This window comes from Sprattus sprattus, assembly GCF_963457725.1.
Source record: "Sprattus sprattus genome assembly, chromosome: 13".
In the NCBI taxonomy this organism is placed as follows: Eukaryota; Metazoa; Chordata; class Actinopteri; order Clupeiformes; family Clupeidae; genus Sprattus; species Sprattus sprattus.
The window spans coordinates 11,239,035-11,261,379 of NC_137911.1; the positions used below are offsets into that span (position 1 = coordinate 11,239,035).

The 22,345-nt window shown below is 41.4% G+C and overlaps 1 protein-coding gene across 1 annotated transcript; it reads left to right on the plus strand.

Moving 5' to 3' along the window:
• Nucleotides 1-9,047: 9,047 nt before the first annotated feature.
• Nucleotides 9,048-21,976, plus strand: cpxm1a (carboxypeptidase X (M14 family), member 1a; the record flags this gene model as incomplete). The annotated part of the gene is made up of 13 exons (XM_080849648.1): nt 9,048-9,351; nt 10,268-10,377; nt 10,583-10,722; nt 13,156-13,240; nt 13,401-13,551; nt 13,757-13,830; nt 13,997-14,120; nt 15,046-15,242; nt 15,320-15,496; nt 15,815-16,112; nt 16,370-16,509; nt 16,966-17,068; nt 21,476-21,976. 13 exons carry the CDS (start codon nt 9,048-9,050, stop codon nt 21,796-21,798), a joined length of 2,226 nt encoding a protein of 741 aa, XP_080705774.1. The 3' UTR covers nt 21,799-21,976.
• Between the last annotated feature and the right edge of the window lie 369 nt (nt 21,977-22,345).

Sequence of the window (22,345 nt, forward strand, 5' to 3'; positions counted from 1 at the left end):
AAGCCCTACGACCGAAGGAAAACAGAGGAGGGACAGTCAGCGTGGCGTTTTCCGGTTGAAACGTCACTTTCATAAAGAAAATGATTTTAAGAGTCCATGTTTCAAAATAAAGGTTTTAGCCCATACCTTCTCTTGGCACTATTTTTTTCGTCTGAGCTCCTACCTCTGCCAAATATGGAACTATGGTTTCAGGCAACTCTAAACAGAAAAAAGGCATTTGAACAGGTCAATTTTAAAGTAAAATAGTCTTTAAATATTAAGTTATGAGTTTTGAGAGTTGAGAGTGAATCCCCTTTAGCCTTTTAGGTGACCTGATTGTTGTTGTAATTACAGTCCTGCTCACCATTATTGGCACCCTTAGTGAATATGTATGGAAAGCCAAAAATGACATAATTAAAAATAAATACATATGTAAAAATGTGAGACATAAAAAAATGAAATGACTAAAAATGAACCACAGAAAAGCATTAGAAAAAATATATCATGCAGTTATGTGAATTGAAATGGAAAATGAGTCCTTTTTATTTACTGTTACATTTATTTGCGCTTACATTAATTCCCAAATGAATTTCTTCCTCCTTTTATTTTTCTATTTATTTACACATTTTTTACCGTACTATTTCCCGTACCGTATTTATTTCTTCTCGCGCCTTTTTGCATTTCTTTCTCCTACATTTACATTTCTGGCTGCATTTATTTCTGTATTCATTCTTGTCTCGGTATGCAAATGAGGTGGGCTATCATTGGCCGGCGCACCGTCTCGCTCATTGGTCGAGCTGCTAGGCCTCTGGCCTAAGTGTAGGAGAGAAGGGTCAGATGCCTGTAGCTGTATGAAGAGATCGGAAGAGATTGAAAGCTATTTTGATGCAATTTGAATCACAATTTTTTTTAATGAATCCACCGATCACTTGGAGTATGGTGGCAAGGGAGCTTCGAGGCTTCGCAGAGATGGCTGAGACCTTGACTCCAGATTTCTTACCCTGTTCGCTCGCTACAATACGCCATACTCAAACGAAGATGCCCGCTACCTGTTGTGCTGTGGGATGTAGCAACAAAATAGGGGACCCGAACGTCTCATTTTATAGCTCATTTACGTCTCATTTTATAGCTTTGGTGTACAGTACTTTCATTGTAGATGCACGACAGTTCATTTCCACGAGGGATCAATAAAGAGACTATCTATCAACTCTTTGAGAAAGTTAACAAGCTGCACACATTGCCTTAGAGCAGGGCTGCCCAATTTGGGGCCCGCGGGCCAAATGTGGCACGCGCTGGATTTATTTTGGCCCGCGCTCCGGTCAGAATTATAGTTAGAACGTCATTCGTTAGACAGCATTTTAACCCATTTTTAACAGGGTCTCTGTTTCAACGTCATATTTAACTAAGACTGGTTGCAGTTCACTGCTTGGCCACAGTTTTAACATTGTTTCAGATGGGTCAAGGGGGGCGCTATTGACCTCTTGTCAATACAGATCCATATCTATGGTTATCTTGTTGCTATGCTAGCTAACTAGCTAGCTTTTACCTTAACCTTAAACGATTTAAATGGAAGAGCTCCGTTTGCATGAAATGATAGCTAGTTATCTAGCTGATGTTATAGTCTTCTCAACTTACATGTAGGCCTATAATGGGAAAAGGTAGAACAAGTTCATATTCATGAGTTCAAATTCACACATGTCAACACGAGTTTAGCAACTGCCAACTGTAAGTACCTTACTTATGTTTGTGTAAAGAATGTTGATATGAAATATGAAATCAACCAGTAGTCAATGTGCAAGCTCTCTCTCTCTCTCTATCTGAGTTGGGGCAGTCTGTCCTTCAGTTGAGGTCAAGACATGACGCTCTCTTGCTACAAGTTTCACCTGCTCGTGTTAGCTTAACAAATGTTTGTGGAGGTAGCCTTTGGAGTCAAGTGATGTCACGGCGCTTGTTTCCACGGCACAGCTTACACGTAACTGTTATATCTTTCTCTTTTGACGGATACAAATAGAAAATAATGGGAGTATTTCCATCGAAACATCAGCAGTCACTCTTGTTGCCTGCAATCATGTTTATTAGCCTTTAACTTGCTGTTAGTTGATTGGCCATTATAGAAGTCCCCTACCTATCTTCCCTGTGTATACTAATAGATTACATAAAATTAGTATGATATGTTAATAAATGTTTCTTTTTTTACCTGAAGCAAATGTTATCTTTCCCCATTATTTTCGTCTTGGATTATACCAGAATGCTTAATTTACATGTTAAAATAACAAAAAAATCTGGGGGGGATACCCCCAGACCCCCCTACAGGCAGGGCTTGGTTTGTCACCTTTTTTTTAGCCCTTCTGAGTTTGCAGGTATGTACATTAAAGGTAATGTTAATTGGGTACACATATGCAATACATTTCAATATAATGGGACATGACCTAACATGAAACTCTGGTTTTGGCCCGCGGCCCTCCACTCCGATTAATATTTGGCCCCTGACAAGAAAGAATTTGGGCACCCCTGCCTTAGAGTTATTACAATCCTCACGTTATGTGTGGCCTGACTTCATGGGTTTGGGTGACAAATCCAGCGATTTTTTTTCTCACTTGTCATTAGGGGGAATATTGTGTTGACAAAGCTCTGCAAAAGCTATAGCACGTCCTGCAGTTCACGTTACAACCGAGCTGACGAGAGCGGACACTGATCTCAACTGCTGATGTGCACTGGTTAACTTGCTTAGCTTCTGTTAGCTAAACTAATGGTGCACTGTTTAACTTGGTTAGCTTCCGTTAGCTAAACTAACTGTGCACTGCTTAGCTTCCGTTAGCTAAACTAACTGAACCATGGCAAACAAAACGATAAACCTCATACGTGTAAAGTTGAGGTTGACAGCTTGGGTATGATCAGTGTGTGTGAAGGTGACTAACATGAGTTAGCTGGTTAGCTTGCATAGCTTTGGTTATAAGAATACAGATAGGGGAGAGTGGGGTAAGCAGCTCGACCAATGAGCGAGACGGTGCGCCGGCCAATGATAGCCCACCTCATTTGCATACCGAGGCATACAGAAATAAATGCAGCCAGAAATGTAAATGTAGGAGAAAGAAATGCAAAAAGGCGCGAGAAGAAATAAATACGGTACGGGAAATAGTACGGTAAAAAATGTGTAAATAAATAGAAAAATAAAAGGAGGAAGAAATTCATTTGGGAATTAATGTAAGCGAAAATAAATATAACAGTAAATAAAAAGGACTCATTTTCCATTTCAATTCACATAACTGCATGATATATTTTTAAGATAACAGGCTATGAAAAAATATGTCTTTGCTGTTTATCCTCTTGGTCTTTCACTCAAAATATTCACAAAAATCGTACCTAAAGTAAAATTATTTACAGAAAAAAAAACTGTTATATGGGCCATTCTACCGAATTGATGCAAAGTCATGTCGGATATATTTTGAATTTTTGTATGTTTTTTTCCCAAAACTTTGACCGTATGTATATTGTACCATATCTAAAGTACACATATCTAGTAAAAGAACTGTCAAGTTTTATATTGTATTTTCAGAATGTGTTGGAATGTTTTTCCTCTTCCAAAAATTGTCACTACCGAAACATCACATTTACTATAGTAAAAAAGTATTATTATTGACCTGTTCAGATTGTGTTTCCTTCCCTTCTCTGAAGAGTATTTTTAAAAATATTTCTTGAAGATTTTCACAATGAAATCCATAGAAATGAATTTTTTACCAAATTTTCAAGGTCAATTTATCTGTTTCGGTAGTGACTGCACTGTTTCGGTAGTGACTGCACTGTTGGATGGATGTTCATTTCTCTCCCAAAATCATCCAAAAGGTGCTCTGGGCCTCCCTTTAGTCCACACAACACATTTATTTAAAAATTATGGGATTGAACTACTTGCCATTTCATTTTGTCACTACCAAAATCATCTGGTCACTACCATATGTTTCGGTAGTGACTGCTTCGGTAGTGACAATTCTAGCTAACTTTAAGCATAAATAAAGAATTCTAGCAAGCACACGGCTTGCAAACACATCTTTGAAGAGGTGTACACACATACAAACATAAGATTTTCCATGAAACCCCAAAAGGTTTACTTAATTGAAGAAAACATGCGTTTCGGTAGGGACAATTCTTAAGGTTACACGTCGATTTTCAGACTTTGGAACACATTTATATAAAAACTATGGGATTTAGCTACTTACCATTCAACCATGAGGGACAGAGATGCAGTGTCACTGCATGGTCAAGAATGCAGAGTCGTGGCTAAAACACAGGCTCAGCCTATGGACTAAAACTCTTGTGTTTCGGTAGTGACATGAAAACTAGGGACATGATTTTTTGAGTATAGTAAATTGATTTAAAAATTAAACCCACAATAAATCTAAATATTCCAAGTTCTGTTTCAACCCAATCATAAAGATCTTTGAAATTAAATCATTGAAAAAAATCAAAAAAAATTGAAAAGTGTTATTTAAAGGCATTGAAATTTAGATGTCAGGGTTGGGGACAGCTACTTCCCAATAGAAAGTACCCTATAAATGATGATTTTGTATATATTTAGCTTATCACTATCTCATGTAATGCATTGGGTTTATATAGACCATAACATTTTCTAATTTAATATCTATGCCTAAATACCTAATTGTTTTGTAAATAGATTTTATTGTTGAGGGACTGCATATTACACGAATTCGGTAGAATGGCCCATATCGTAATTTAAATCTAAGGAGGATGATTCAACTGGCAAAATAATCTCCAAGGAACCCAGCTGGAGAATTGCAGACATTATTTGAGTCTTGGGGTCACAAAGTCTCCAAAACTACCATCAGATGCTACCTACATCACCACAGGTTGTTTTGGAGGGTTGCCAGAAAAAAGCCTCTGCTGTCAATCAACAACAAACTAAAGTGCCTACAGTTTGCCAAATGTAAGTCAGACTTTCAATGGGACCGAGTTATATGGTCAGATGAGACCAAAATAAAGCTCTTTGGCAACATACAACAAATGTGGGTTTGGCGTACTCAGAAAGATAGCCATACAGAAAAGCACCTCATACCCACCGTGAAGTATTGTGACGGATCTTTGATGTTGTGGGGCTGTTTTTCTTCCAAAGGCCCTGGACATCTTGTTAGGATACATGGTATCATGGACTCCATCAAATACCAGCAAATATTAAATGAGAACCTAACAGCCCCCTCCAGTAAGCTTAAAATGGGCCGTGGTTGGACCTTCCAGCAGGACAGTGATCTGAAGCATACCTCAAAATCAACACAAAAATGGTTCACCGATCGCAGAAAGGTTTTGCCATGGCCATCACAGTCCCCCGACCTAAACCCCATAGAAAAACTGTGGGATGAGCTAGAGGCGAGTCTACAAGCGTTGACCTCAGAATCTGAAGGATCTGGAGACACACTGTATGTAGGAATGGTCTCAGATCCCGTGCCATGTGTTCACCAACCTCATCACGCATTAAAGGAGAAGACTCAGAGCTGTTATCTTGGCAAAGGGAGGCTGCACAAAACATTTAATTAAGGGGTGCCAACAAATGTGGCACACATGTTTTGGAGAATAATATTTATTTAATGTCCAAAAAAATAAATCTTTAATTATTTTACCTCAATGAAAAGGTAAGATTTTTATGAATATATTGAGTGGAAGACAAAGAGGATGAACAGCAAAGACATCATAGCCTGTTTGCTCATATTCACTAGGGGTGCCAATAATGGTGAGCAGGACTGTATATATAAAGTGGATAGAGTTTAATTAAACACTAGATTAATCTATCTATCTATAGTCGTAATCAAAATGTTGTATAAATTGTCCAAAGTTATTGAATGACATAAAATGTACACTGGACACAATTCTTGGCTCCCTTTTGTTTAATTTAAATTAGTTCCTCAAACTAAATAAAAAAACAAATAAGACTCACCAGTGCATAATTGTCAGTGTTAACATGACCAATGATTAATGGTTTCAATGCATAAAAAGTGTTATGGTAATGGTTTCCCGTTTCTTATTCACAACGGTTAAGAAACTTAAGAAAACAGAACTATCTGAGAGCATCAGACATGTTATCAAAAAGCATTACAGTTCCAAAGGCTACAAGGCATTCACAAAAAGATCTTGAAATCCCTGTTTCAACAGTTCATAGTGTTATCAAGAAGTGTTAATACACCTCTAGGGTATGGCTGTAAGAAGGAACTCAATGAGCCTACAAAGTTTGGTGTAGATCCCTCAACCTACACAGCGGCTACGGCATGGCAGGTGGAGTTGACACCTGGATTACATTGACATGATCTGGCGCTTCAGTGTGCCCGAGGAGCTGCACAGTGATCAACCACACCACTGCATCCCCAGAGTGACGGACTGGTGAAGCGTTTCAACCATGCTCTGGCTAGCCAGCTTGCCATCCTGACCAACCGCCGGCAGTGGGACTGGGATTTGCATCTGCCTCTGGTCCTGTGAGCCTAGCGGGCGGCAGTACAAGAGTCCACCAAGTGCATCCCCAGAGCCCTCATGTTCTGGCATGAGCTCTAGACTCCAGGGATCTTGGTGCTCGGCACTCTTCCTGAGCCAGAGTTAAAGGATGGGCCTGGGTTGGACTGCTTCTACCATCTCTGGGGATGGCTCTGGAAGGTGCTTGAGTTCACCAGGCAGGCCTTCTTTGATGCGGAATTATGACATAGACTGCAGGGGGAGGGCTTTGCCCCTGGCACACAAGTATGGGTTTTAAGGCCAGAGTGAAAAAAGGCCTTTCCCCCAAGATGATGAGTCAACTAGCCAGGCCTTGTGCTGTGCTTGAAAAACTGTTGGATGTGGTGTGTAGGGTGCGGCTAGTCCAGTTGAACTGTTGGATGTGGTGTATGGGTGCGGTTGGTCAAGCAGACTCTGTTCAAGCCAGTCTGATAACAACGATGGTGTCAGCTTCACCAACACCTCAGGTCACATGGGTTGTTGGGGGCAACTTACCTAGGTAGGAGCTGTGTGACATGTTGGAGTAGAAAAGCTACCGGCATGCTATAAAGCTAGGACTGTGGATGGCTCCCAGCATGCCATGTGAGGGATTGTATTGGTCTGAAGGTTGTCATGTAATGTGATGGAATAATGTGGTTAATGTCTCCCTTCTTGTACCTTCTTTCTCTCCTGTTGTAGGACTATGTGGGCTGAGCGATGTATGGACGGCAGGCACGTGCAGAGGGGGGGGCTAAGGGGGCTTGAGCACCTGCCCCTTTTGCCCTTGATGCCCAAAGTGCCCTTTTGTCAGAGTGTTTTTATTATTATTATTTATTTTTAATTTGTGTGTGAAAAGTCCGTCTGTGCGGCCCAAAATAATAATACATTTAACGAAATGATAATAATTTAGATCTACCTTGGTCGGTCACATGATCCACAACGTGCCCTCTCTCTGCCCTGACGTGCCCTGCTGACCGACGCCTCGGATAAGTTTCTCTACAGCCCCCGTTTTCTAGGTAAGCCGAGTAGCCTTGTGATGCCAAATGTGCCATGATGACACGGGAATAACTCGGTGTAAAGTTTGCTATAGGGGCTTATATGCCTCTCTCTTGTACGTCGCTTTGAACAAAAGCGTCTCCATGCAAATATGAGCCAAAAATAGTTGATTAACTCCCGTAAATAAACTTGTCAACGTATGAAGTTTGTATCGTTTAATATAGAGCGTGGTCTTTAAATCTGAGAGCATTTTCGTTCATTTCACGTCATGATTTTGTATTGGTTGGTGAATTTTGGTAACGTTATTTCATATCAATCAGAGAGAGAGGGCCAGATAGCGAGAGCGAGCAGAAGTCTTTGAGCAGAACGAGTGCGAGAACTTAAAATGAAACACAGGGAATTTCTGATAGCAACAGTGTATTTGAGTGCGACAACTTAAACTGAAACACGGCAATTTTGCAAGCAACAGTGTATTTGAGTGCAGACAATCCGTTTTGAGCAGGATCTCTCTCCCCCCCCCTCTCTCTCTCTCCATCCGTCTCACTCCCTCTCTCACTATCTCCATCTCTCACTCCCTCCCTCTCTCTCCATCCATCTCACTCATTGAAAATTGTATGTTGAAATGGACCCGCATTGACTATAAACATTGCACCCTTTTGACAACTTTCATACTCACAGTGAAACACAGTTGTCTACAGTACTTGCTGCCTGTACAATTAAAGTTTAAAGGCCTTGTTCCCATATAGTTCCCCTGCTCATTTAAAACCTAATGAGTATGCACCTGTTTTTGAAATGGATGTATGTGTCTGTGTGTGTGTGTATGTGTGTGTGTGTGTGTGTGTTGGCAGCTGTGGAGACACTGTAATGTGTCTGGGGGTATAAACCAACCCCTTGTGATAACACTGTCGTATAGTGTGAAATGAACTCAGCGTCACACTGGTGGAAATGACCGTCACACCAGTGGACATAGGCTATAGAAAAGGCCTAGATAAATACATTTTTACAAATCCGTGCTACATGTGCCCCCTTTTTAACTTTGAGCACCTGCCCCTCCAAAGGTCTCTGCACGGCCCTGATGGACGGTGTATGCATAGGAGCTATATGTAACCCAGATCTTTGTCACTCCACCCTTCCTTCTGTGCTTATTCTCTACAAATTCTTACATGTGCCCATACATGCTAAAAATATGGAAAATACATTTGGGTACCATAAATGTGTCAAACACGGATGAAATCTTGAGGGGAATTATGCCTTTCCTATTATTATTATTATATGTTAATCATGCGCTCTTCCCCTGTACGAAAAAAAGCTAAATGTCTTATGAGACAATTAAATCACTCATAAAAATTGGGGAGTGAGGGAGAGGAGCACATCCCTTAATGGGGCGTCGATACGGATTTGGATTCATGTTTATTACCCAAAACATCAAAAGTGATTTCAGTTTTAGTATATTTGCGTACTCTTCTCTCCGTGTATTAGGTCCAAGTGCCTTCTTACACTGTCGTGCGCGTGTTTTTGACTCATTACGGGCAGTTTTAGGGGTATAAATGCTGACATTGGAATTTGGGTAAACTGATCTGACCCGAAAACCGAAGCGCACAGTGGAGATGGCGAGGCTCTCTTTATTTGTCTGGTTTTCCTTAGCGCTAGAAGCGCAAGTGACGAACAGTTTACTTAACAATGAGATAAAAGTCATCAACAAGACAGAACAGATGCCAAAGAACACAAATGCGTCTTTTATACATGAACTTAATGATTTGAACGAAATGAGCAATTTCAAAACCACCGCTGCGCCTGTTTTAAGCAACAACGAAACTATGACAGAGACCCAGACCCTGCAAGATCGGGACAAGAAAACAGAAGACAAAGCGCACCAAAGCGAAAGAGCTGGAACAAGCCTGCGAGAACTCGGTGAGCTTTTGTGGCAAAATCTATTAAGATAAATGAAGTTAACTAAACCTATTATTTTGCAGGGATTTGGCAAAGTAACATGACGTTAGCCCTCAATTTCTTTTCCAGATTTTTTTTTTTTTTTTTTTTTTTTACTTTTACCAGACTGACATTGGAATGTAACGTTATTTACTTAAGACTAAGTTTCATCAACGCACCCTTATATAGACTCCGATTCATCCATTCACACTTCCAAGCAAAGCGCAAGATAGGACACGGTTAGGAGGCAGAGATGAGAAGCAAATGATAAGAAACCTTTCAGTTTACTCAATGATTTATTCATGTGTTATGAAGGAAGGGTTTCTCCACCGCTCAGGGCCCGCTGTTGATCTCTGTATCTGATCTCTACATCCCCATTGTGAAACATGGGCAGTTGGGGGGGAAGTTAGATGGTCACATGGGAAGTAATTATGCGTGATTATAAAATTAAGTTGACTACTTGGTGATGAAAATTACGGCGAAAGCATAAAGCGGTCTCTACTGTCTCTAATCTGAGTGCATCAGATGGAACTGACCCGTATCGCATACAGAATGCATTGTGTGCTACGAAACGCATTACTGGTATTCTGACAGAAAACAATGTGTGTGTGTGTGTGTGTGTGTGTGTGTGTGTGTGTGTGTGTGTGTGTGTGTGTGTGTGTGTGTGTGTGTGTGTGAGACAGAGAGATTTTTGAGTCTTCCTCTCCTTTTCAACCAAGAGACACTTCTTGAGATTACACAGCACTCGTCCAGCTGTAGTGTTTTAATTTGTGGGTGTGTGTGAAGGGCAGATCTGATTGGATAGATAAGCTTTCCTCAGAAACCCGCTGAATTCTTTTTTTGGAATTATTTTGTCTTGTCTTCTGTCCCAAAACATTTCCCTCTTCCACCTCTATAGCCTGTCCTCCTCTGGGCCTCGAATCTCTGAGGGTGAGGGACTCACAGCTCTCCGCCTCTCCCTCTCAACGAACAGGCCTTGGGCCCCAACGTGGACGGCTCAACATACAGGTCTGTGTGTGCATGCTGTCATATGCTGTCTGCTGTCTGCTGTCCCTGTTAGCACATGCGTGTGTGTGTGTGTGTGTGTGTGTGTGAGAATGAGAGAGAGGGAGGGAGAGAGAGTGGTAGTGTTTTATTAGACTGGTATGGATGACAGTCAATTATGGAAATGAGTTAGTTAATTGTGTGTATGTGTGTGTTTATGTGTCTGTAGTCTGGTTTTGATGATGGTGATGAGTATGACGGGGCCTGGTGTGCATCAGTGAAGGACAGAAATCAGTGGCTGCAGGTGGACGCCCTAAGACCCACATTATTCACTGGAGTCATCCTACAAGGGAGAAACTCCATCTGGAGGTAAGTGTAAGTGTGTGTGTGTGTTGTCACGTCAGGCTCACAGACATGACAAATAAAAGCCAAAACAGTTTAAAAGCCAAAACAGTTTAAAAGCCAAACAGTTTTACTTTATTAACAGCTACGCAAAAGATTGGCAGGGCTTCGAGCAGAGCGTTGGGAGCAAGGTTTCCCCATTCTCTCTCTGGACCTCTGTCTCAAGCCACCCTTGGCACCTGTGGAAGGTGCTTTTGTAGTCACAGGGAACACCAGTCCCAGGTGTTCTCAATGACTAACGAGCCAACCTAATAGACCTAGCTGACGAGCCAACACACCTGCAGGTCATTTGCAACACAAACACAGACAAACACAAGCAGCCAGCCCAGGGTACTGTTCGGCGTCACTCGCTAAGCGGTTTAGCAAGCTAAATTCCAGGCTAAAAAAAGACAACAACGCTTTAGCGGATTCGGCGTAGCAACTTTTGCTCAATTTCCATGGTAATTAATCGCTTAGCCCTAGCCTGCTCCAGGGCAGGCTAAGCAAAGTTTAGCTGGCTAAACTTGCCACACCCACGCCAAAAGGAGGGATCCCATTGACAAGGAGTCAGTTTGATTAGCGTAGGAAGAGTTCTTTGCGATCGCCAAGAAGATCCATTTTTTCATCATGATGAGTTCTTGTATGAGCGCTACCGATCCACCCGACAAGGAATAATTAATTTAGAAGACCTTCTCGAGTCATTTATTGCATACACCACCGTCAAACATTGAATGTCATCACTTTCTTGCGAGTGGTAGCCTTCATTTTTGTAATGTCGGCGATGCGGAGAACAAAGCACTCATAATTATATGACAGTGGTAGCCTATAGTACAGTTGAGACATTGGTACAGTTGATAAACCCGAAATAACTTTCATGTGCTTTCATGTGTCACGTGATTTTTAGTTTGCACATGAATACTAACGTTTTCTTTGATCCCAGGAAATTTGAGCACATAACCCAAATAGATATTGGCTAAAGTTGTTTTACCTACTTTAACTTACATCATTGCAAACGTTTAGTTTTGCAAACGTGTCTAGTGTTTGTGCGGTAGTGAATGGTGGAGGTGGATGGTAAGGTGGGTGCATGATAAGAAGAGAGAAATAGACACAATTTCTTTTCATTGCTTAAATGTATTGAATCTCTTATTAATACATTCACATTTAGTCATTTAGCAGACGGTTTTATTCAAAGCGATTTAAAACCACAATTCCTACGAGGGTGGGGGGAGCCGAACCGGTGATCTACAGCATGCAAGCCATACGCTAAACCCGCTGCACCATAGTACCATTCTGTTTAGGGAAAAGATTTCACGTATTATACATCTTATAGACAGTTTATTATATTGCTGTGGTAGCCGCAGGAGTGTTGAATTTTGACATGATTATGGTCTTGAATTCTTCATAACGCGTTCATGATCATATCCTGCGTTATCGGAGAAAAAAAAATAGTCTTTTTCTTTGAGTTTCGACCATTGTACCTTTCAAAAAAATCATGGTTTTGGGGATCGACCTTTCTTGCCTTTTGAAGCAAGACGTGCACGCGCAATTTAGCTGACGAGATAAATTAACTTGAGGTTAAAATAAATTAGCGCCCGTCGCCAGACCGGCTTAGCCTGTTCTCATTTAGCGAGCTAGTTAATCTCCAGTTGCGAGCTAAATTAATTATCTTAGCTTCAGTCGTACGCCGAACAGGGCCCAGCACCCAAAAGTAAAACTGTTTGGCTTTTAAACTGTTTTGGCTTTTTTTTGTCACGTCAGGCTCACAGACATGACAAATAAAAGCTGTAAGAGAGAGAGAGAGAGAGAGAGAGAGAGAGAGAGAGAGAGAGAGAGAGAGAGAGAGAGAGAAGGAAGAGAGATTAGTATGCTATGGATGAAAAATGGGTAGTTTGTCGTCATGTGTGATTGTTGATTTTGTGTGTGACAGAGATACAAACGGAGATGATTGACCTTACTATTTGTGTGTGAAAGAATGCAAGTGACTACCCCATCTCTAAATTGTGATTTGTATAATTTTACAGGCTAATGACCTGCTCTGAGAATTCCCTCCCAATAATGTGGACAGACATATTAAAAACTAGTCTCTTGACAATCTCACACAGGCAGGAAATGAATCCTGTACTGTATGTCCACGGCTAAAGGGCAGTCCTCCCACAGTAATGTGATTCTAGGAGAAAACACAGCTGTGTTCATTGACAGCTGCAAACTCTAGTTTGCTTGAATGTAAACGTGCAATAAGGGGCTATATGTATTACAGCCATGGGTTGTCTAACCGATGTCTTAAAATGACTAGATTGATTCACAAGATGTCAGGGATCATTAATCAAGACACAGTATTTACTCATGTCGGCCTCTCTCTCTCTCTCTCTCCCTCTTTCTCTCTCTCTCTCTCTCTCTCTCTCTCTCTCTCTCTCTCTCCAGTTGGGACTGGGTGGAGTCGTATAAGGTTCAGATCAGTAATGATTCTAAGACCTGGACCACCTGCATGAATGGCACTGTTGAGGCAGTAAGTGGGGGATCTCTGCCATACCTGCAACGTGCAGCATATCTGGAATCAGATTACTCTCTATGTCTCAATCGCAATCTATTAATACCGCCCAAAGCTTTTGCGTCCTCTTGTGGAAGTTGTAGCTTTGCCAGTATGGTGTCTGTGTTTATTGTTTTAGGTGTTTAAAGGGAACAATGACCTAGAGACCCCAGTATTGGGCCGGTTGCCAGTGCCCATGGTTGGACAGTTCCTGCGGATCAACCCCCAGAGCTGGTACATTAATGGCAGTGTGTGTCTACGAGCTGAGGTGCTGGGTTGCCCTCTACCAGGTGACTGTGCACACATTAATGTTTGTGGCTGAGTGTAATGTGTGTATTTTTCAGGATTATACTAAAGGTATAATTGGGTTTGGATTTCAAACAAAATCAATTTCAAGACGGGAAAGAAAGAGTTTGAAAGAGTTTGAGTGAATGTAATGTTTTCTTCTCGTGTGTGTGTGTGTGTGTGTGTGGATATATGTTTGTTTAAATGCAGATCCAGACCATTTAGAGCCTGTGACTACAGATCACTTGGACTTTAGGCATCACAACTATAACGAGATGAGGAAGGTAAAACAAACACATGCTATCTAATAAAACTAGTAAAATCAAGATTGCGGTTTTGTTCATTTATATTTTGACAGTTGTTGAACTACAAAACCTGTGACCATCAATTTGCTTTTTTTGAATAAAAAAGGCAGTCAAATATTTCAGCACTTTTCTCTGTGCCCTTTAGCTGATGAAGGAAGTTCATGATCAGTGCCCAGACATCACCCGAATCTACACCATTGGAAAGAGCTACGCAGGCTTAAAACTCTATGTCATGGAGATCTCCGATAACCCCGGCAAACATGAACTAGGTGATCATGTGTGTGTGTGTGTGTGTGTGTGTGTGTGTGTGTGTGCAGTGTGTCTCTCTTACTCAGACAATATGTTTTGCATTGCCAATCACCTCCTCACTGTGCTATTTTGATATACAAATAAAGTCTTAGGCAAGTTTACAGACTGTTTAAAGACATGGTAAGAAGTAAGAGTGCATTGCCGCACTAATTTACTGTAATGGCAGGATCACTGATCTTAGAGGCTCATTATTCGCAGGATGTTGATATATAAAGACTTGTCCACATGAAAGTCAAGTAAAGCAGTGTGAATTTTATGAATGCCAGAAGCCGAACAGCAACAGCTGTGGCACGTAGTGTAGAGAAAAAAGACTCCTTCTTTTGCAGTGAACAATTCAGTTAACTTTAGGGACCTCTTCTTTACGAAAGGGAGAACTAAGCAGATGTGCCCTCCCTTTTTGAAGAGGACCCTGACCTGCCCATAAACTTAAAAGTATATCTTACTGACATTACATGTCAGCTACACACACTTGCATACACTCACAGTAATGAACAGGAAGGCGTGTTGACTTAAAAGAGGCCCTCTCCTCTCTCTGATTCTCTTGTGATCTGCATTTCTGCTCTCTGCCAGAAGGACTCCATTGAGTTCAATCATTTTTCAGAGGGAAGCAGCCTCTGTTTTCCTCTCTTTGCTGTCTCTGATTTTTTTTTTTAACTGATGTTTGTTGTCAGAATTTCATTGGAGCAGAGACCGATTTGAATCAGGCCTCCTTTGTTTGTGGTGTTTCAGACCTCTTGTGAAATAGGAAGTAGAGGAAATCACAACTTTGCAAGAGAGGAGATTTGGATTAAATAGAGGAGTAGGGGACAGGAATGTGACTAGCCCACAGTCATTGGTGTTTATATTTGTGTGTGTGTGTCTGTGTGTGTTATGTCATACAAACAGGTGAGCCAGAGTTTCGCTATGTTGCCGGGATGCATGGTAACGAGGTGTTGGGGCGAGAGCTGGTGCTGAACCTCATGCAGTACATCTGTCGTGAGTACAAGAAGAACAACGAGAGGATAGTGCGTCTGGTAAAACTCACACGCATCCATCTGCTACCATCCATGAACCCTGATGGATATGAGACGGCCTATGAGAAGGTAGGTGAGGTAGGACCTTTAGCTAGAGTAACCAATCAGAACACAGTGATGGGTTCTAATCAGATTGTCACTCACAGGGTTCTGAGCTGTCTGGTTGGGCTGAGGGTCGCTATAGCGACGGTATCGACATGAACCACAACTTTCCTGATCTGAACAACATCATGTGGGATGAGAAGGAGATGGCAGTTGACAAGAGTAAAGTCAGCAACCATTACATCCCAATTCCAGAGTACTACACATTCGAAAACGCCACGGTGAGGCACTGACCCACCCCCTGCTAAATAAAGTCAGACTTATAGTGAAACTACACACGGACATACAGAAACTACATGGACATACAGTACCCTGAGAAAGAGTCTGAATGTCACTGACACTAATCAAATAGTGGTGTGTGACGACAGTGCTTAAAACAGCATCAAAACCCAGCTTCTGGAATGTTTTTAGGTATAAAATCTTTCTTTAGGTATAGGTATTAACAGTATAATTTGCTGTATGTACTTCCCAGGTAAAAGGCCATGTCAACACATCTACGCCCAAATGAGCAAATCTATTCTATTTGTTCACTCTGCCAGATTGCTCCTGAAACGCGTGCAGTGATCAGTTGGATGCAGATGATCCCCTTCGTCCTGAGCGCCAACCTCCACGGTGGCGAGCTGGTGGTGACCTACCCCTACGACTGCACGCGCAACTGGGTGCCCCAAGGAGACACACCCCCCCCAGATGAAGGCTTTTTCCGCTGGCTAGCGATGGTGTACGCCTCCTCCAACCGGGTCATGGCAAACCCTGACCGACGCCTCTGTCACTACGAGGACTTCCAGACGCAACACAACAACATCATCAACGGAGCCGACTGGCACACGTTACCAGGGAGTACGTACACACTTGTGTGAGGCACATATCTGCATATTTTGGAATAATTCTCACAAACAATAATTCTTTATACACACATAAAGAAAGGCTTGGCTTATATTGTTATACTGATGTGTACATTTAAACTGAGTTTCTGTTTTTTTCTCTTACTTTGTGTGTGTGTGTGTGTGTGTGTGTGTGTGCATGTATGTGTATGTGTGTATGTGTGTATGTGTGTGTGTGTGTGTGTGTGTTTGTGCATGTATGTGTGTGTGTAGGCATGAATGATTTCAGTTACCTGCATACTAACTGTTTTGAGGTGACGGTGGAGTTGTCATGTGATAAATTTCCTCATGCCAGTGAACTGCCAGTGGAATGGGAGAACAATAGAGAGTCCCTGCTGCTGTACATGGAGCAGGTAACACAGACACACACACACACACACACACACGCACACGCACACGCACACGCACACGCACACGCACACGCACACGCACACGCACACACCCACCCATACCCATACCCATATTCATACACAAACACCCACACCCACACCCACACCCACACACAATGACACACATTCATGGCACATTCAACACCATCACCCAAACATACAGCAATTAATCATTGTCAAAATGCCATCAAAGGATTTTGAATGTAGAGTAATCAACATCCCATTATCCCTAGCAGTTATACTGTAGGCTGTGCTTATGCTAAATATATCTATTCCATATACTACACTTATGTATGATGCAAATGAAAAAACAATCGGCTTAAGATAAGCACAACACAATAAGAACACTACCTTAGACACAAATGGACAGACAGACGTGTCTGTAGCATGTCTGAGATCTGTTTAATCTGACTGACTCAGGTGCACAGAGGAATTAAAGGTTTAGTGAGAGACAAGGAGACGAAGGCTGGAATCTCAGACGCCATCATCAAAGTGAAGGATCTGGACCATGACGTGCGAACCGGTGAGATGTGTGTGTGTGTGTGTGTGTGTGTGTGTGTGTGTGTGTGTGTGTGTGTGTGTGTGCCTCAAACATATGACAGCCAGTACTCAGTATTTAACGAACATGGGCAATAATAACAACCATTTCTTAACAACCACATAAGCATGCAACCTTTTTTTGGTTGAAACCCTTAAAAGGGGTTTTTGCGTAAGCTGAACCAGCTGGAAACCAGTTTGTCTGCTTTGCTTAGTTGACAAAAAAAACTGAAGGCCCTGGCAAACTGCCTTGTGTATCATCCAGATTTCTTTGCTCAGAAAGACCACACACTGTGGTTAATACACTTGGAAGAAGATCACTGTCGACCGGTAGGTTACAGCCTCTGTGTAATCTAGTTTTCAAAAATGCAAGCTTAAAGGAGCAATATGTTGTTTGTGTTGACTTGTCAAAAAAGTACTTCCAGACATAAAACAACTGCGTGAATCTGAGGACATGACAAACAATATAGTATTTATGTGTTCAGATTCTGTTTCAGATCTTGTAATGCATTTGTCTGACCCTTACCCACATAGATACATGCAGACAAAACTCCTGAAACAAAATAACAAAGAATGCACAGATTTACAAATATGATAAAACACGTCTATTTTCCTGTCCTTGCAGAATTGCATTATGCTCTAAAAACATTTTAATTTTGATGGTGAAAATTACGTATTTCACCTTTAAAGGTCTGTACTGTTCTGAATGCTACACTGATTTACGCTGACACTGAAATATTCTACTTACAACCAATAGAGATACCCCGATGGGTATTTTTTATTTATATATATATATATATATATATATATATATATACTGTATATATACAGTACTGTGCAAAAGTTTTAGGCAGGTGTGAAAAAATGCTGTAAACTAAGAATGCTTTCAAAAATGGAAGTGTTAACAGTTTATTTTCATCAATTCTTCATAAATTAACAAAATGCAGTGAAGGAACAGAAGAAAATTCTAAATGAAATCAATATTTGGTGTGACTACCCTTTGCCTTCAAAATAGCATCAATTCTTCCAGATACACTTGCGCACAGTTTTTGAAGGAACTCGGCTGGTAAATTGTTCCAAACATCTTGGAGAACTAACCACAGATCTTCTGTGGATGTAGGCTTCCTAAAATTCTTCTGTCTCTTCATGTAAACCCAGACAGACTCGATGATGTAGAGATCAGGGCTCTGTGGGGGTCATACCATCACTTGCAGGACTTTCTGTTCTTCTTTAAGCTGAAGATAGTTGTTAATGACATTGGCTGTATGTTTGGGGTTATGTTCCTGCTGCAGAATACATTTGGTGCCAATCATACGCCTCCCTGATTGTATTGCATGATGGATTAGTATCTGCCTGTATTTCTCAGCATTGAAGACACCATTCATCCTGACCAAATCTCCAACTCCACTTGCAGAAATGCAGCCCCAAACTGGAAAGGAACCTCTACCATGCTTCACTGTTGCCTGCAGACTCTCATTATTGTACCTCTCTCCAGCCCTTCGGCGAACCAACTGCCTTCTTCTACAGCCAAATATTTCTAATTTTGACTCATCAGTCCAGAGCACCTTCTGCCATGTTTCTGCACCCCAGTTTCTATGTTTTCGTGCTTAGTTCAGTCACTTGGCCTTGTTTCCTTGTCGGGGTAGAGCTTTTTGGCTGCAACTCTTCCATGAAGACCACTTCTGGCCAGACTTCCCCGGACAGTAAATGTCTGTACCTGGGTACCACTGGTTTCTGCCAGTTCTGAGCTGATGCCACTGCTTGAAATCTTCCGATTTCGAAGGTAAATAAGCTTGATGTGTTTTTCATCAGCTGCATTAAGTTTCCTTGGCTGACCACTGCGTCTACGATCCTCTACGTCTTCTTCAAAAGAGCTTGAACTGCACATTTTGAAACCCCTGTCTGCTTTGAAATCTTTGTCTGGGAGAGACCCTGCTGATGCAGTATAACTACGTTGTGTCTTGTTGCTGTGCTCAGTCTTACCATGTAAATGGATCAAAAATAAACATTTATTGTTTACATTTTTCAAAGCATTCTTAGTTCATAGCATTTTTTCACACCTGCCTAAAACTTTTGCACAGTACTATATACAGCCGCGGAAAAAATTAAGAGACCACTTCAAAATTATCAGTTTCTCTGGTTTTACTATTTATTGGTATGTGTTAAAGTAAAATGTACATTTTTGTTTTATTCTATAACCTACTGGCAACATTCCTACCAAATTTCAAATAAAAATATTGTCATTTAGATAATTTATTTGCAGAAAAATGACAATTGGTCAAAATAGCAAAAAAGATGCAGTGTCTTCAGATCTCGAATAATGCAAAGAAAACAAGCTCATATTCATTTTTAAACTACACAATACTAATGCTTACACTTAGGAAGAGTTCAGAAATCAATATTTGGTGGAATAACCTTGATTTAAAATCACAACTTTCATGTGTCTTGGCATGCTCTCCATCAGTCTTTCACATTGCCGTTGGGTGACTTTATGCTACTCCTGGCGCAAGAATTCAAGCAGCTCGCCTTCTTTTCATGGCTTGTGACCATCCATCTTCCTCTTGATCACATTTCAGAGGTTTTTTTATGGGATTCAGGTCTCGAAATTGGGCTGGCCATGACAGGGTCCTGATCTGGTGGTACTCCATCCACACCTTTACTGGCCTGGCTGTGTGGCATGGAGCATTGCCCTGCTGGAAAAAACATTTCTCAGAGTTGGGGAACATTGTCAGAGCAAAAGGAAGCAAGTTTTTCTTCCAGGACAACGTTGTACTTTGCCTGGCTGAGGTTTGTAAAAGACCATAAGGAAAAAGAAAGAAAAAAGCGGACTGGAGGGTCTTCTAGTTCGTCTTCTCTGATGAGTCCAATTTTCAGCTTTGCCCAACACATGGTCGTCTGATGGTTAGACGGAGACCTGGAGAGGCCTACAAGCCAGAGAGTCTTGCACCTACTGTGAAATCAGACTCATCAGAGAAGACGAACTTAGAAGAACCTCCAGTCCGCTTTTTCAATCCTTATGGTCTTTTACAAACCTCAGCCAGGCAAAGTACAACGTTGTCCTGGAAGAAAAACTTGCTTCCTTTTGCTCTGACAATGTTCCCCAACTCTGAGAAGTGTTTTTTCCAGCAGGGCAATGCTCCATGCCACACAGCCAGGCCAGTAAAGGTGTGGATGGAGTACCACCAGATCAGGACCCTGTCATGGCCAGCCCAATTTCGAGACCTGAATCCCATAAAAAACCTCTGAAATGTGATCAAGAGGAAGATGGATGGTCACAAGCCATGAAAAGAAGCCGAGCTGCTTGAATTCTTGCGCCAGGAGTAGCATAAAGTCACCCAACGGCAATGTGAAAGACTGGTGGAGAGCATGCCAAGACACATGAAAGTTGTGATTTTAAATCAAGGTTATTCCACCAAATATTGATTTCTGAACTCTTCCTAAGTGTAAGCATTAGTATTGTGTAGTTTAAAAATGAATATGAGCTTGTTTTCTTTGCATTATTCGAGATCTGAAGACACTGCATCTTTTTTGCTATTTTGACCAATTGTCATTTTTCTGCAAATAAATTATCTAAATGACAATATTTTTATTTGAAATTTGGTAGGAATGTTGCCAGTAGGTTATAGAATAAAACAAAAATGTACATTTTACTTTAACACATACCAATAAATAGTAAAACCAGAGAAACTGATAATTTTGAAGTGGTCTCTTAATTTTTTCCGCGGCTGTATATCTTGTACAGATATATACTGTATAGATAGATAGAGAGAGAGAAATAATATAAGTGCATAACAACAGAATAAAATATAACATCCCTCCTAGTTCTTAATGTAATTTAACATTTAAAAAGTGAGTTAAATGATAATTAGGGTCATTGATAAACTAGGTTATTGTGTTTCTTATGAAAGTCCTTCATTGTCAAGCTGTTCACTAGGATGTAAGGCAGTGTGACTCACTGCGAGTTTTGACTCATGTAGTTCGGCTTTGTTGTGTGTGTGTGTGTGGGGGGGGGGGGGGGCTTTGGCCCACATCATCCTGCTGACGTGAAGAGAGTGGGTACAGAGCAACTTCATAGAAACTTTTATCTAATTGGAAAAGGTTTTGCCGTTTGTCTTCGCCTAAAACACTGTCACTGAGAAATATTTTGAGAATTCACAGTGAAAAGAGGTCCCTCTTTGCCAATAGCATGCTTTGTACCAAAGTAGCTGTCACGTCTACAGGCTTATTGTAGAGATAACATCATATTTACCCTCCTTGAACGGTTTCTAGTCATATCAGGTGACATTTCCAACAGGTGGCAACAGCAATGATATAACAAGCCTTTTGACACCCACACACACTCAGTTTCATTAAATACTATGCATCTCTCCCTCAATGTCCTTTTTTTCTGAAGCGACCGGTGGTGACTTCTGGCGTCTGCTTAACCCGGGCGAGTACGTGGTGACTGCTTGGGCAGAGGGCTATTTCCCATCCACCAGAAAGTGCCAGGTGGGGCCGGAGCCTCGTCCCAGCCTGTGCGGGTTTGTCCTCAACAAGACGCCGCAGCAGCGGGCACTGGAGGCCCGTACCAAGGGCATGAAGTCAGCCAAGGACCTGCAGGTGCGCCTGCGTGACGAACAGGTGCGAAAGCTACGCGTCTCTACCAAACGCCTCAACCAGCGTAGGATGAGGCAGCAAAAAAAGTCACAACCAACCAGAGCACAAAGGAAACGATGAGAGCCAATGGCATTAACATATGGCAAAAAATTACTGTAGTGTAATGCATTCTGCTCGTAACTAAAATGGAATGTGTATATAAATATAAATTCCTCTTTGAATCTGAAAACACAGAGCTGGTCTCTTCTTAGAGTAGGGTGATTTGTGCTTTGGAACATGAATATCACCTCAACTGTGAAACTGTCATTAAAATATTTCCAGTAAAACAATTCCAGTTGTCATCTTGAGTAGACTGGGGGGGGTGGACAAGAAAGAACCAAAGGCCAAATCAAACGAGTTGAGGCAAAGTGGAAAAACAGTTTTCTTTTTATTACCTTTTTTTTCTTTTTACGTACCACTTTTTTTAATAACTATAATTAAGAGTATATGAACCTTTCCCTGGAGCAGAGAGGAGTGGTCAGGCAATCATGTGACCTGTACCTGAGAAGGTCCATTAGTGTCCAGATAAAAGTTCAGCTCACGTGACTACAACTCCCAACATCCTCTCTGCCCACAGAGTAATCAACATACACACAACTGTTGGCCAATGATAGAGAGTATAGATAAC